The sequence below is a fragment of the Siphateles boraxobius genome, unplaced genomic scaffold (assembly GCF_051911475.1).
Source record: "Siphateles boraxobius isolate OS27281-9 unplaced genomic scaffold, OSU_SipBor_1 68, whole genome shotgun sequence".
Classification (NCBI taxonomy): domain Eukaryota; kingdom Metazoa; phylum Chordata; class Actinopteri; order Cypriniformes; family Leuciscidae; genus Siphateles; species Siphateles boraxobius.
In genome coordinates this window covers 9,177,726-9,191,856 of record NW_027509195.1, presented here as the reverse complement: position 1 = coordinate 9,191,856, position 14,131 = coordinate 9,177,726, and the positions used below count along the sequence as shown (strand labels likewise).

Here is a 14,131-nt window from a genome sequence, read left to right as displayed (position 1 = left end):
GCGCCACTGGAAAATGCTGCCTGAATATGAATCCATTTAGGAGTAGGGAAAAGGGGGTGGCAGTGCAGAGAGACAGTGAGAGGGAGACTCTAAGGATGGCTTGTGTCTCTTGGGTTTTGAACGTTCTGGAATGTGGTGACTGAAAGGGAGTTTTGACAATGAAACTATAACTATTGACAGATAGGATAAAGAATTTGGAACATGGAATATGTTGGGATAATAAGACCTACTTTGGATATCATGTTAAAGAAGTCATGTTTTGCTTTTGTTATCAGATCCACACAGAACATGAATGTGAAGATCACATCTGTTCTGCTGTATTAGCTGAATTTCGCTACACTGCTGTTTAAGAACTACTCTGAAATGGTTCTTAAAATATCTTTAGGCAATTGGGAAGCGGGGGGGGGGGGGGGTCTTTATAGATATGTGCAGCGCTGTCAATTTGGTGGGAAGTGCTGACTTAACTTGGTCAATGGAAGCCGGAGAGAGCTCTAATTTAGTTTCTAGCTGCAAGAAACTGAAAGGCAGGTGTCCGTTTACTTCCCATCTCATTCTTTTTTTTCATATTGAGTTTTCATTTCCTAGGATTGAGATCCCCCTAATTGAGGTCAAAAGCAATCAGCACCGTGGAACTTAATCAAATATCTAAAAGGTGAGAAAGACGACAAAATCAGCCATTTAACCTACCGTGCCTATAGATTATTAAACTAAAGTGTGTATGTGTGTGTGTGTCAGAGAGGACCAGAAAATTTTGCATAATTTATCCTTCAGCACATATCAGTTGGAACAGGAATCTGTACACCATGTAAGATTTTAACTGCCCCACATGATACACTACAAGCAGAAAATTAATTTACTCATCTTCATGTTGTTTCAAACTGAAAAAAATTGTGGTGTAGGATTTACTTAAAAACAGTTTTCACCCAGAAATTGCTAGTTCCACAAATAAATACAAAGAAATGGCAAGTAACACAGTAAATTAATCTTGGAATTGAAGTAGAAAGACTGCAATAGTATTTTCTTGTAGAAGGTACTCTAATAATCTTTACTTTATTCTCAAGTTCAATTTTTTTTATTTTTTTTTTACATTATGTATGACTTTCTGTCTTGAATGGAATACAAAAAAAATATATTTTTTAAAATGTCATTTTTGTCCATACAATAAAAGTTAATTTGGTACAATGTCATTTTGGGCACATTTTCTTTCATTGTAGAAGAAAAAAGAAAGTCATACAGGTGGAATGACATGAGAGTGAATACATACATTTTCTGTTTTTGAGTGAACTATCCCTAATTTATAAATATTAGAACCAGCTCTGACACAAAATGCCACTGTTAATATCCATTGGCCTCAGATAAAAGTTTCCTTGCTTTACTGCAATAAAGTAAATTTGCAGAAAACTTTATGCTTCTCCATGTGAGGCCTTCCCTGTAAATACTTACAGTAAAACTGCAGCTGAACTTAATTCCATCCTCACAAAGATGTTTGTGTTATCATGGCTTTATGTCTTAGCAAACTACCATTTATTAAATGCAAAGCCTTTATCCGCTTTTCCCACAGCGGTGGCGTGTGTCTCTTCTTGAGATAAAACAGTTGCATAAACAAAAAAAAATGCTGGATGTCAATTTTACCACTGACTTAGCTTATGGGAAATAAATCTTAATATATCAATGTGAGCTTTAAGTGGACAGCCTAGGGCTTAAATACAAATGCCAAAAGTGAAAATAAATAATAATAAAAAGGCATAATCATATTTCCTAAAGAAAAGCAAATAAATAGTCAGAAAAAGTGATTTGAAATGCATCTACACAGTGCATCTTAAAGAAGAGGTAAGCTTTTCTTTGAGCGTTCTGTCAAAACACAGACCCTATAACATAAATGAGGGGCTCTGATGTCTCTTTACGTGCAAACCTGCTGAATACAATTCAATAAGGGGCCATAATAACTCAACGCTGCACCCAGAACAGTTTTGAAATGACAAATCTCATATCAAGAGATGCAAAAAACTGTGAGCAGTACTTGCTTTTGTATACTGCAGGCTGAGAGAAAAAAGTCCACGTGGAAAGAGTAGCCTGAAGAAAAACTGACAATGGCTGCATAAATAAGCCCATTAGTTAAAAATGTACGACAAGTGCCCTGTTTGAAGCCAGCATGGGGAGAGGGGAGCGGGCTAGACTCCCTCACAGTTGCCTGGCCCCTCTGCTGCTCTCACACTGCCCAGCACATTCACCATTTAAGTTGGTGGAAAAAATCTGAGCAAATTTCTGATTTGCAACACTCTAGGAACATGTTTATTGTCTTTGTGTGAGTGCAAAACACACATATAAATAAAGCTAATGAAGAATCTCGGGGTGAAGCCGCTAAAGAGCATAAAATGAGAAATTTTATGGCCATAAGTAGCGTGGGCTGACGCTGATTTTTAAGCCATTGGACCATGTTGTTCGGCACTAATCACAGGGCTGATGCAGCGCAATTGCCCTCCTCACTTAATTACTGTTACATGTAAAATGGGCCAAGCTTCTTTAACTGGACAGATTTCTAAGGGTTTTTTTTTTGTTACCACAACATGGAAATGTCAACAGGTATTTGTAATCATGGTCTTTAGATTGAAAATCTAACTTCCACCATTAGAATTTTAGGGTTAAAATACCTTTTAAAGGTCTTTATATAACACCGTTTTCAACTAAAAACAAAACTTTCTATCTGTTTTGGCCATTCATTTACAAAACAGCGTCATTCTGGGGGCCTGAAGACGCAAACTTTTGAAAACGGGGTTCAAAGTGCACGTTTTTTAAAATTATTCAGCTATCGTTTCTGTGTAGACTACAAAAACATGAATTTGTCAAAACGATGAAGTAATGCACATGCATATTACTTGATCAGTCTATAGGCGCATAGTGTTTCTTTACAAAGTGGCATCATCACCTGGCCTAGCATGCCTAATACGGCGTTTTTAGCCGTTTTCGCGGATCTGTGTGAACGAGGATCGTTTTGACAACGTTGTCGTCTGCACGTGAAAAACACGAAGGAAAACCTTTTCCTTTTTAAGTGCATCGCTGTCATGTAAATGTACTGACTTTTTATCTTATGCCAGACTGAGTAACATGCTGTGAACAAATAGGCCTATAGATAAGATCAAATGACTAAATTATTGCTCAAGACTAAAACAACAATCAAATCAACAGTTTTATATCATCATAGTGCATATACTGTTATATTTTCAAAATAGATGCCATTTCATCCCAGAGAGCTTCATCAAATTGTTAGAAGATACAGCTATTATGTAAACAAAGTGCAATGAAGGAATTAAATCAGTTTTCTGTATCAATTCCTTTACAAACACAGTATATTATCCATTACAATTACACAAAACAACTGTAATGAGAAAAAAAACAGTCACTTGTTTGTACACATCGCTCTATTTCTGAAAGATTTGTTTTTGGAGCTGGCAATGAGAAAGCTATTCTCAAAGTACATTTTTTAGCCAGAACTAAATTGCTTCGATTCATTTCTAAACAGTCAACATTGTGGACCGGAGGAGAATGCAACTATACTTCTCGTGCCAGACAGAAAGCAATGCATGCTCCCTCAGCTTTCACTGGCCTCTTTTTGGGTCCTTAAACAATAACTCAATAAAGACATATGTTGTTTGTGTAAAGGGACAAGGAAACAAGGCTGCTTGAAAATAACACAGAGAAGACAACCAGAGGGTATAAATGAATGCTAGTATAAAACAAAGTTACAGAAAGTACAAAAATGTTTTCAACATCAAACTGCCTCAACCTGATCTGTAAACTCACAGCTGAAATATTTAGCTGTAGCACAATAAACTCAAAATAAAGACAAACATTAGACACTGCCAATAATCTAAACCATTAAATAAATAAATGTTGTGTCTCGTGCTCTTTTAATTGCAAACAAGCATTTGAAAATAAAGCAATAAAATGTATTAAATTATTTGGTAAAATGTAGATTCCCAATTTATGCAAACAGTGCTATTTAACAAGATATGGCATTAAAGTTGAAAAATTAAACACACCGTGTGTCTACATTTTGAAACCTTAAACCTTTACATGGAAGCCCTATAAATCCCATTGCCTGCATTAAGAAAAAATTCAAATCCTACAAACAGGCAATTTCAAGTCATTCACTTGGAAAATGCTCTGTTTAAAATGTCAAAAGGAGGGTGACTCTTTTCTTGTGCTCTTAGATTACCATATTTCTCTCAGGCTTGTGACACCTGCAGCCCACTGAGGGCGTGCAGAACATAGGACTTTACTTCAAACAGCCCAAAGGGCTGTGGGTTTGGGTATTGACTGGGACTGAGCTCGTCCAGCTTGGACCCCTCCTACCGCAGATGTACATTAATGCAGGAGAAATAGAAATCTGGGCAGCAGAAAGAAAGGCAGTTCCTTTTAACATGCTGTTGTCTAGCTTGATCGTGTCAGTTTGAGGGAGCCCATTCAAAGGTATTCATGCATCTGCTTTTGAGGAACAATGGCAGCTAGTTTATAAACTGTCTCTTTTGGCTGCCTAAAGGCTTTAGACACTATTGTTTTGCTCCTCTTAATAAACTTTTGGAGGAGTTCATCAACTTGCCTGAATAGCCTACGCTGAGAGGCCAAAGACAAAATAACAGACGGTTGGCTTTCCCCTTTTCTTTCTCCCTTTTGAAGTGAATGTCTTTAAATCAGGAAAGAGGGCTGTCAGACACCAGAATAATTTTTGGTCAAACAAAAAAGCAAACCGCAGAAGGAACAAAAGTTAATTCACAGAAGAATTGAGGACTTGACTTTTTTTAATGAAACTGATAGAGGTGCACCTTGAAACATGGTTTAAACTCTCTAACATCACATGGTAGATTTGTTCCTACATTAATTAATGAGCTAAATGATAATTAATGGCCTCCATTATGCAAATCTTGATGGTATTTTAGTCAGAGCAGCTTGAATTCAAGTAGGTTACTTAATTTAGAACTTTTTGTTTTATAGGTCAAGTAAAAACGTTTCCTACAAATTAGTCTAAACTTCAGGCCAAAAAAACAACAACACTGAAATAGACACTTTCGCTTTTTAACTTTTGCTTATTTAAATTTTATTTATAAAATAACAGAGCCATACTTTTTGTCTTACTTTTTTTTCATTAAAGTAATTAAACACACATTATGGCCAATAGGCCGACTTCCATTTTCAAACAGAGCCAATCCCGTTATTTTTGTCTATTCAATGACCCTACATTGATAGTGTTTATCTACACGAACACCTGCAGTGCATAAAAAATGTCGGAGTAAATTCTCATTTGCCCAAAACACATAGGCCTACGTGGACCTATACGTTTCCACATTTGGCTCAAAAAGTAATAGATCTATCGGCAAATGGTTACTTTTCCTTTGGTCTGTTTATGAGTGCCCTGAACCACGTTTGGCACTCCTTCTTTGTGGAAGGATTCCCTTTTGTTAGATGATCAGTCTCCCATTGGGTCTCCAGACAGGATTCTTGGCATTTGTCGGCAAAAATGAAAGAAGGATTAAGGAATGGCTACTGAACACTCCATGGTAAAGGAGTGGGCAGCAATTCCCCCGATTCAACCCCCCCTCTTCCACTTTGGTAACTCCTCTTTTCGTATATTTGTATTCCCAAAGAGGCCATTAAAGCTGGTTTGAAAGCGATGCGAACAATAAGATCAAAATCAACAAGTCGAGTCGTATATTGAACGTTTGCAAGTCTTTGCTTGTTTCCTAAATTTGAATATAATTTGAATATTAATAGGCGAAATTAAAGCATATAGGGCTACATAAATTAATTGCATTTTTTTTGCCAATAATTCCGTATGATTTTTTACGCATATCCTAAATTGTTTGAAATCCGTTTATTTTACAATCCGCTGGTTGAATTTAGTCGTGTTATTTTTACTCGCGGCTAGGCCTACTCAATACATTCCTAATATGTTGCAGATACAGCCTGCTATAAAATATTATGTCATGCTACATTCACGTAGTTTTAGAAATAAAGGCATAACAATTGGCTTAGTTACATAGTTCTCTTCCGATCCGCGTTGCTGATTTCGAAATGGTAGCAATTTAAATGTATTTTGGACTAATGAATGAGGCATCTAGGTTTTTGTATGGGGTCACACCAAGAGTCCCGTGCTCTTCCACTTATACAGGGCACCATATACAGCGCTAAAGCGATGGCGAGGCCAGGGCATCAAAAACACTTTTGTGACATAGGAAGCCCGGAGGCAAATACTTTTATTAGAGTCAGCAGGAGTTTTCCCTAGTCGTTTGTTCGTTTTGTTCTTCTGGTCTAACAGGATGCCAGCCCCCCCAACACGCACAGTGCAAATCTCTGACATCTAATTGTATGATTGCCCAAAACATCCTTGGTTGCAGGTATGTCAGGACTAATTGAAAACTTACTGGTTTCATTTTTATTAATTTTGATAGTTATTAAGTGGGAAAAGATTGTGCGCTTATTTTTTATGAGAAGGGGGGGAAATCGCCATGTCTTCTTGTGGCCATATACATTTCACTAGCCTTTTCCGAAATGTAACATTGTCCCTTTAACAAAATAATAATAATAATAATAATAAGGAGAAAAACAGCTGTTATCAAAAAGCCATTCGCCTATGTGCACTGAGAGAGTCCTTGTCCCACATGGCAAGACATATTTTAATTAATAGACAGGCCGTCTTGAAAGCAGCACTGGCATTCTGTAATATGATGAACTCCCATTGTCGTGGTGTCACCACCAATGTTTCCGATAAGAAAAAGCATCCAAGGATCAAAGACTATAAGCCTCTCAATTTCCTCCAGACGCCTCGACTTTTCTACACCTATTTCTATTTTTTTTTTCTTCCTCTCTCCCTTAAACATCTGAAACACACAAAATCCTCTTCATTGCATCTAGTATAGGATCCGCCTCAGGTTAACAGGTCAGCAAAGCTGTTGAAATACTTGCATATTAATATTCTGTGCAAGGGGACTTACGCAATCTTTTGACATTTTCTAAATGATTAACGTCATATTTCTATTCTTAAAGACTGACTGTGATGCCGCTATTCAGACACTTTGACTCGAATATTTTCAACTATTTTTGTCATACACAATATTTAGAAATGGTTATTAAAAAATCTACAAACAACATTCTATTTAATCAATGATAGACGGAAATAATCTATCAAAACGATCCCAAAACGAATTCAAGGAGAGAGGTGTAAGACATGATTTTTTAAAGCTGTCAAAAGATGTGAGGAAAAACAGAACCTGTATTCGACATTTTCTGACATTCGATCCGTTCCACGAATTAAAGACTTGGATTTGGTGCAGGCCTAGTTTTTGTACGAATTTCATCCTGGCTGTACGTTTGGAAAATAATTTCCTCAGCAAAGTGCAGGACTGAATTTAACTAGCATGTAATTCAGTTATACTGCAAATGTTTCACGAGGCAATGCCGTTGACACTAAACAGGCGCTCTGGTGTCATGATCTCTGGATTAGCATATTTCACAGCATAGTCTCATCATTAGACGATGATCTTGAAAAGAGATTGCTTATACAAATGCCAGACTTGTTCTATTATTAGGCAGAATTCTTACTGTCTCTCATTACTGTCCAACAACAGTTTGATCATATTAGGCATATATGTGAATTTTAATAACATCTGCTAAGCATTCGGGAAACGCTGATAGCAGTGCCCATGTTACAACATTACCTATTTTACTTTGATTAATTATGTCTACTAACAGTGAAAATAAAAATGTATAATTACCAGAAGCTACACATAATACTTGCACATGAATTCTAACGTATTTTGTATTGAACTATAATTCTGTGAATACACATTTATTTGAATATTGTAGGCTATTGTATAATAATAATAATTACAATAATAATAATAATAATAATAATAATAATAATAATAATAGTTATTTATTATTATTATTATTATTATTATTATTATTATTATTATTATTATTATTATTATTATTATTATTATTATTATCATTATATACAAAACGCCCCCATCTCAAACTTACAATGAAATTTGTTAGGTATAGCACTGTAGGGGAAAGGGGAGGTTAATCCGAGTTTAATACATTGATGCACAGCGCAGGACCGCGGCTGTGATGATTGTGTTATCTCTTCCCAACATTTGGGTCTCCCTCAATTTCAGCCCAGCCAAATAGCTGCGAGAAAGTGCAGATGGAGTGACTCTCGATGCCTGAGGAAAAAATATTAATAGCTAAATAACTTCCCCATATACTTTCACTAAATCTCTCTCTCTTTCTCTCTCTCTCCCCCCATTCCAGATGGATTTGTTTGAAGTGGTCTCCCGACTCATCCCATGGTCTTCTTTCTTCAAACGAAGCTTATTTCAAAGTCTCAAGTATACAGCAACTTCGGTTTCTCTACAAATATCTGGGAACTACCCGCTTACCAACACTTTGCATTCTTTCGATGTAATTGGTCCTTTAGCAGCATTCTCGAAAGGAGTGACGAATGCTCATTAAACCTTAATTAATGCTGCCTTCATCTGCTATCGGAATGATCGTAAATAGCCTACTAGTTTCCTAGTTAAAAAAATGGACATGAACGCCCTCTCAAGACAAAATTTGACTGCGATGAGCTCGCGACTTCAGAAGTGGGAAGTAGGAAATTTCCGATAGCACGTGAACGCAAATAGTCCTATCCTGATCCTGATTTTTTTCTATTGTATTTTTGCAGGTTTTCTGTTGAAAGAGTCATATTTTAGTAATTTCCTAATATAGCTACCACTTATCAGGTAAGAAATGCACGTTATTCACCGATTTGTTTCGTTCTTGTGGGATTAGTCCCTAAACGCCAATTGGTTTAACCAAACTGATGTCAAATGGGCAAATCAGTCAATCTCCATTAACTGGCCGACAAATTATTCTCTGGGTCAAATGACATTTTATTGGTCGAGAAGGCTAAAGCACCACATGTGCGCCCGCCTTTCATACTCAGATACAAACACTGATTTCAGGGTTATGTGAATGTCAGAACGTGAAAAATAGGAGCACAACAACTGTGAAAATGACAGGCTTTGGGGGCAGCTCATTTCAGAAGTTACTAAATAGACAGACTTGTTTTAAACCAGCATGATTAGACCCATTTATAGACAAAGAGTGGAGTTTTGGCTTGGTTATGAAGCCAGGACTCACTTCTCTTTGTTCAATAATTTCACACCCATAGTAATACAAAGCTGCCCAATTTGTCCACAAATAGTCTGCTTGGGGTCTCATTCATTTGCAATGTATTTGTGCGTCAAATCAACTAAAATAGACCAAAAAATACAATAAAACAAATATACGAACAAGTGTGAGAAAACGGAGAAAAAAATTCTCAAGACATTGTGCCCAAGGCTAGCCAGTGAGGGCCGTTTAAAGATGAAAGCGAAGAGAAAGAAAAGGCTCAATTTAATCTGCTTTAAAACCTTTCAAAATAACGTTGTGCTTGGAACTCAGGCAGTGAGAGCTGATTGGGGATAAATAAGTTTCTTGCTATGCCTGTGAGCTATTACACCCATCTCCAACACAGCCGCTTGTTCAAAAGACACGTTTTCATTACGAACTCTAATAAGTCTTAACATTATTAAATGCCAGTTGGATGATCAAGTGAAACAAGCCCTGAGAAAAATCTTTTTAAGTCTTGAAAAATATTGCATTTTAGCCCCATCTCTCTTGTATGACACTGGATACAGCTAAATGTGAAAAGACATTTCACAAAATGTAAGACAAATGTGGAGTAAATTTAGAGATGTAAATAAACAATAGGCTACTGATATTTAGGCTACACAAATTATTCATGAATCCTAGCAGAAATGCATGCATTCATAAGTTTCAAATAGGCCTATTCATATTCTCAAACCACAGCGTTTAAGGCAATGGCAAAAATTTCTAATCACGGATTGTCACTTCGCATATCCGTAATCCAATAGCTGTGGGTCCTGCAGGCCTCTGAATAAAGTCCACAGCGGTTGTATGAGGGTTTTGAGTTTGCGCGCGCACGCACACATACGCGTAAACACAAACATGGGTTCTAAAACGATACAAATTTGAGATCAATCGAGCACAAAGTCATAAATTCCATTTTAAATAGTGCAGAACGCATCCTCTGAATATATATATATATATATATATATATATATATATATATATATATATATATATATATATATATATATATATGCCATATTTCAAAATTGAAAACATTATTATTCCATGTTTTAAAAAAAATATTAAATACGAATAAAACCGACGAATTTCCTATAGCCTACCAAGAACCGATTAGGCTAATGTTGCATTAATTTTAATGTTGAAATAACATAAGCGAAATGACGGGCCGAGCACCTCCTATCTAAACCACCTCTCTAAACGTCAGCTATATAAACACAATAGTGATTCCAAAAAGAGCAGTGGGCATTTCCAAACAAGAATAAAACATTTTGCACCCTCCAAATCTCATTCTATTCCAACAGACGATTCCATAATATTACAAAACTATCTACCAGCAGGGTGTATTGAATAATTCATCTCTCTATAGTCCTCCTCTTGGCCTTTTGTTAAAAGTTTTTTCCCCCCTTTACGGGTTTTTGAATGTGAAAGGAAGGCTTCATTCCTTCTTTCGAAGACTTGCTTTAGATTCCTCGCTCCACAAGAACTTCAGTGAAGCAGAGATCTTTGGACTGAGGTTCATCTTCAAGTGTAAAAAAAAGCGACTGTCTCAAAACGAAAATGTATTTTAGCACTATTATTTTACATAAACAATACGACTTGTATTTTTGTGGTTAATTATTCTACCGAGATAAAACATTGGACACGGCTAGCCTGTAGTCAATAGCTTTAAAAAAAATAAACGATTGTGTTATTTCATAATAGTGAAGAAATAAAATTTAATTTAATCGAAACCATCTAAAAATTATTCATATTATTACAGTGTTGTTAGGGGGAAATGCTCAATACTCTTTGCCAGATGAAAAGGTCTGTTAACGTGCGAATAAGCGTGCCGAATTATCGCGAGAACCAGCGGGCAATGCTGAACTTATGGGCTGTAATTGATATTGATTGCCACATCGGTCATCTGTCAGTTACCGTTTCCTCGGCGTCAAATCAAATGAGTCTGTTATACAAATAGATCAAGGCCTAAATACCATCCGTCAGAGCCAGTATAAATACTCATTAAATCAAATTACTAAATGACAGTTGAACAAGCAGAGAAATCTCAAGCGATGGGAAAGACGATGAGCACTGACACAAAAAGCACACACCGATTTATTGTGCAGATTAACAGATGCCCAATAAACTCAAGCGCAAAGTTTATTTAAACAAGTAGTAGTCAGGTGTTTTTTCTTCTTCTTCTTCTTCTTCTGCATATAGCCTACAATCAGAAGACAATTTAAGTGATTTACCTTTCTCTCCCAGTATGCCGTCAATGCTGTGCTTGGTTTTTTTCTCCCCACTGTCATCTTTTTTGTCGCAATCGTCCTCATCGTCTTTTTTGCCGAAACGCGCACGTAGAACCCGGCTGATAGAACTTACTGATGGGATAATTAAAATAATAATAATTATTATAGTAGGGAAATAATAATAATAACGTCAAAATTACGTATACTTGTAATTTATAATTAATATAAACTATTATAGCCTACAAATAATAATAAAAATAATCTATTTTTATTTTCTGTTCAATTTGTTAAATTATGTACAAAATGATTGTGATAGAAATTACGCTGGAGGACATGAAAAAAAGGGGGTTGCTTACCAGATGAGGCCTCACCTGAGGGAACTGTACTTCTGTCACACACACCGTCCTTCAACAGTTTATCCCGAATCTCCCAACTAAACATGCCGGGATTTTCGCGCTTGTATTCTTCGATTCGTTTTTCCACGTCAGGTGTTGCCACCTGCTTTTGTGTTTGATAGAAAAAGAGAGGAGATACAGAGAGAATGGAAAAATAGAAAGTGTGGGTGAAGAGGAAAAAAAGACAGCAGAACAAATTTTAGAACAAATTGTAGCCTACATTAACGTGCCCAGTGTAAATATACTTTTCTTTTTCCTTTTAATATGCTATCATCTTTTTTCAAACGTAGGTTTTAAAATGAAATAATTCATAAGCTTGACAGAACAATAAAATGTACAAAATACCCAGCTAACAATAATAATAATAATAAACTTACTCTGGGTTTACTTCCTCCTATTGCTCCAGGACGGATCGAACCAGTTTCTTGATACCGGCAGAGGATTTTGGACACACAACCGTGGGAAACGCGAAGTTGTCTGGAGATCACGCAGGGACGGATGCCGTGGTGAGCCATTTCAACTATTTTGTGACGGATATGATTTGGCAAAGGCCTGCCATTGATGAAAACTCCGCCAAGCTGATTCACTCGACCTTGACCCAGAGGAGTTGAAACTGCAGTAGAGAAATGGGAATTAAATCTAACTTTGGCTGCTATCACTAAGAATCCAGACATACATTTTCCTTTTTTTCGTCAAAGGGCGTCAAATAATATGCTAGTAATAATAATAAATAGGGTAATTGTATATTTGATAGGCTATACAAATAGTCTGCACGAGAATCACTTTGTACTAACGGAATCACAATTTTTAGTTGAAATCTGTCTTACAAAAACACAATAATAATTATTTTTTATTATTCTAAAAATAAAATTGAATAAACGTAATACTCTTGCTACCTAAATTTATTGACAAGCTGTTTAAAATTCCCTTTTTTATTGTAAATTGTGTTTTCTGTCAATTACTGAAATAAAATCTACTAGAGAATTTTGCATTTAATGTAATTTCACAGATTCCTCTTGAGTGCTCCTCTCGACCTGGATGCGTCCTGCTTCATTATTGTTCAATTATTATAATTCTTTATGCATTCTGGATTCACTTGCGCCACTATCACTTCAACAAATACAGTGACGGGTATGGCTTAGTATTTGAAAGTTTTATTTTAACCATTTTAAGACGATCTTTGCCAGCAAGAAAATGGCCCTGGGAAGAAATATATATATTTTATTCTGATGCACTGAATCGCACGCTGATCATCGAAATGTAATAAAGCCACAAAAAAGGAACTTAAAAAAAACTTTCAGAAGCGAAATCTCGGACATTTGCGTACAGCATCTCAATACATTCGATAATTTGGTAGCCTACACTCGCAAGTGAAAATAGGCCTAGGCTACTCTTTAAAGTATTTTTTTTAAAAATTAAACAATTTTGACTAGAATAAATCTGTATCTTGCAGCCCTGATATTGTTTACAACAATTAATTACGACAAAAGAAGGTATGCTACCCTACACCTGTCCAACCAACCTTCCAAGGGGAATCCAGTGCGGGGATAGTTCTGTCCCGGAGCCGGTCGCATCATTCGCGGTACTGTTCCCGGTAAAGATGACATTCTACTATTAACAAATGACGAGGCACAGTAAGGCTGATGATTAAACTGCGAAAGAAAGTCCAGACTTGTTGATGAATGTTTCCTTAATAACTAGAAATGCACTTAAGTCCTCTTTTCAAAAAAGGGGGGGGAAAAATGATATCCAGCCAGACTATCGCGGGGATGTGAAACCTCCAAAAAAATCAAACAAAGATAAACACTGTCGTTTCGTGCGGAGGGGGTCATGAGCAAAATAACTACCGCAAGAACAAGATGCAGCGCGCGCCAGGGAGGGGGTACTCCAAACGCTCTCGAGTGAACAAAGGTTACTTAATTCTTTGCAGTGTTTTCTTAAAAGGTCTGATAGTTTTGGATGACAAAGTCTGCTTAGGGGTTGGGAGTAGTTGAAGTGGATAACTTTAGTGCGCGGTGTAGGAGGGGTGTCGCGCGCGCCGATAGGCTCTCGCAGTCTTCTTTTATTCATGCGGGCATGGAGGGGAACAAGCAAGTTTTTTTCGACCAATCACAAAAAGCACAGGGTAAGACAAACACGCACGAACACGCGGAGCCCAGCTTTTCATTCACTCCATCAGATTGCCTTTGAACAGAAAACAATGCAAACATTTGATTGATCGCCTGCCATTTGTTGAAGGCCTAAAAGTCATAAGCTAATAAAGCAGCATTTGTTTAGATATAGGCCTAGACTAATTATACTTTCATTTTC

The 14,131-nt window shown here is 36.6% G+C and overlaps 1 protein-coding gene across 4 annotated transcripts in view; it reads right to left on the bottom strand.

The window, feature by feature from the left end:
- pax7b (paired box 7b) overlaps positions 1 to 13,858 on the bottom strand; it is a 54,732-nt gene extending 40,874 nt beyond the window's left edge. Inside the window, exons 1-4 of one of the 4 annotated variants that reach the window (XM_077214640.1) lie at positions 13,344 to 13,858; positions 12,199 to 12,434; positions 11,783 to 11,927; positions 11,430 to 11,558 (exon numbers count right to left, since the gene is read on the bottom strand). In XM_077214640.1, the coding sequence (XP_077070755.1) occupies positions 11,430 to 11,558; positions 11,783 to 11,927; positions 12,199 to 12,434; positions 13,344 to 13,428 (595 nt within the window). In that variant the 5' untranslated portion in view covers positions 13,429 to 13,858. The remainder of the gene's footprint in view (positions 1 to 11,429; positions 11,559 to 11,782; positions 11,928 to 12,198; positions 12,435 to 13,343) is intronic. The other 3 variants (XM_077214641.1, XM_077214643.1, XM_077214642.1) reach the window with 3 other exon arrangements.
- Between the last annotated feature and the right edge of the window lie 273 nt (positions 13,859 to 14,131).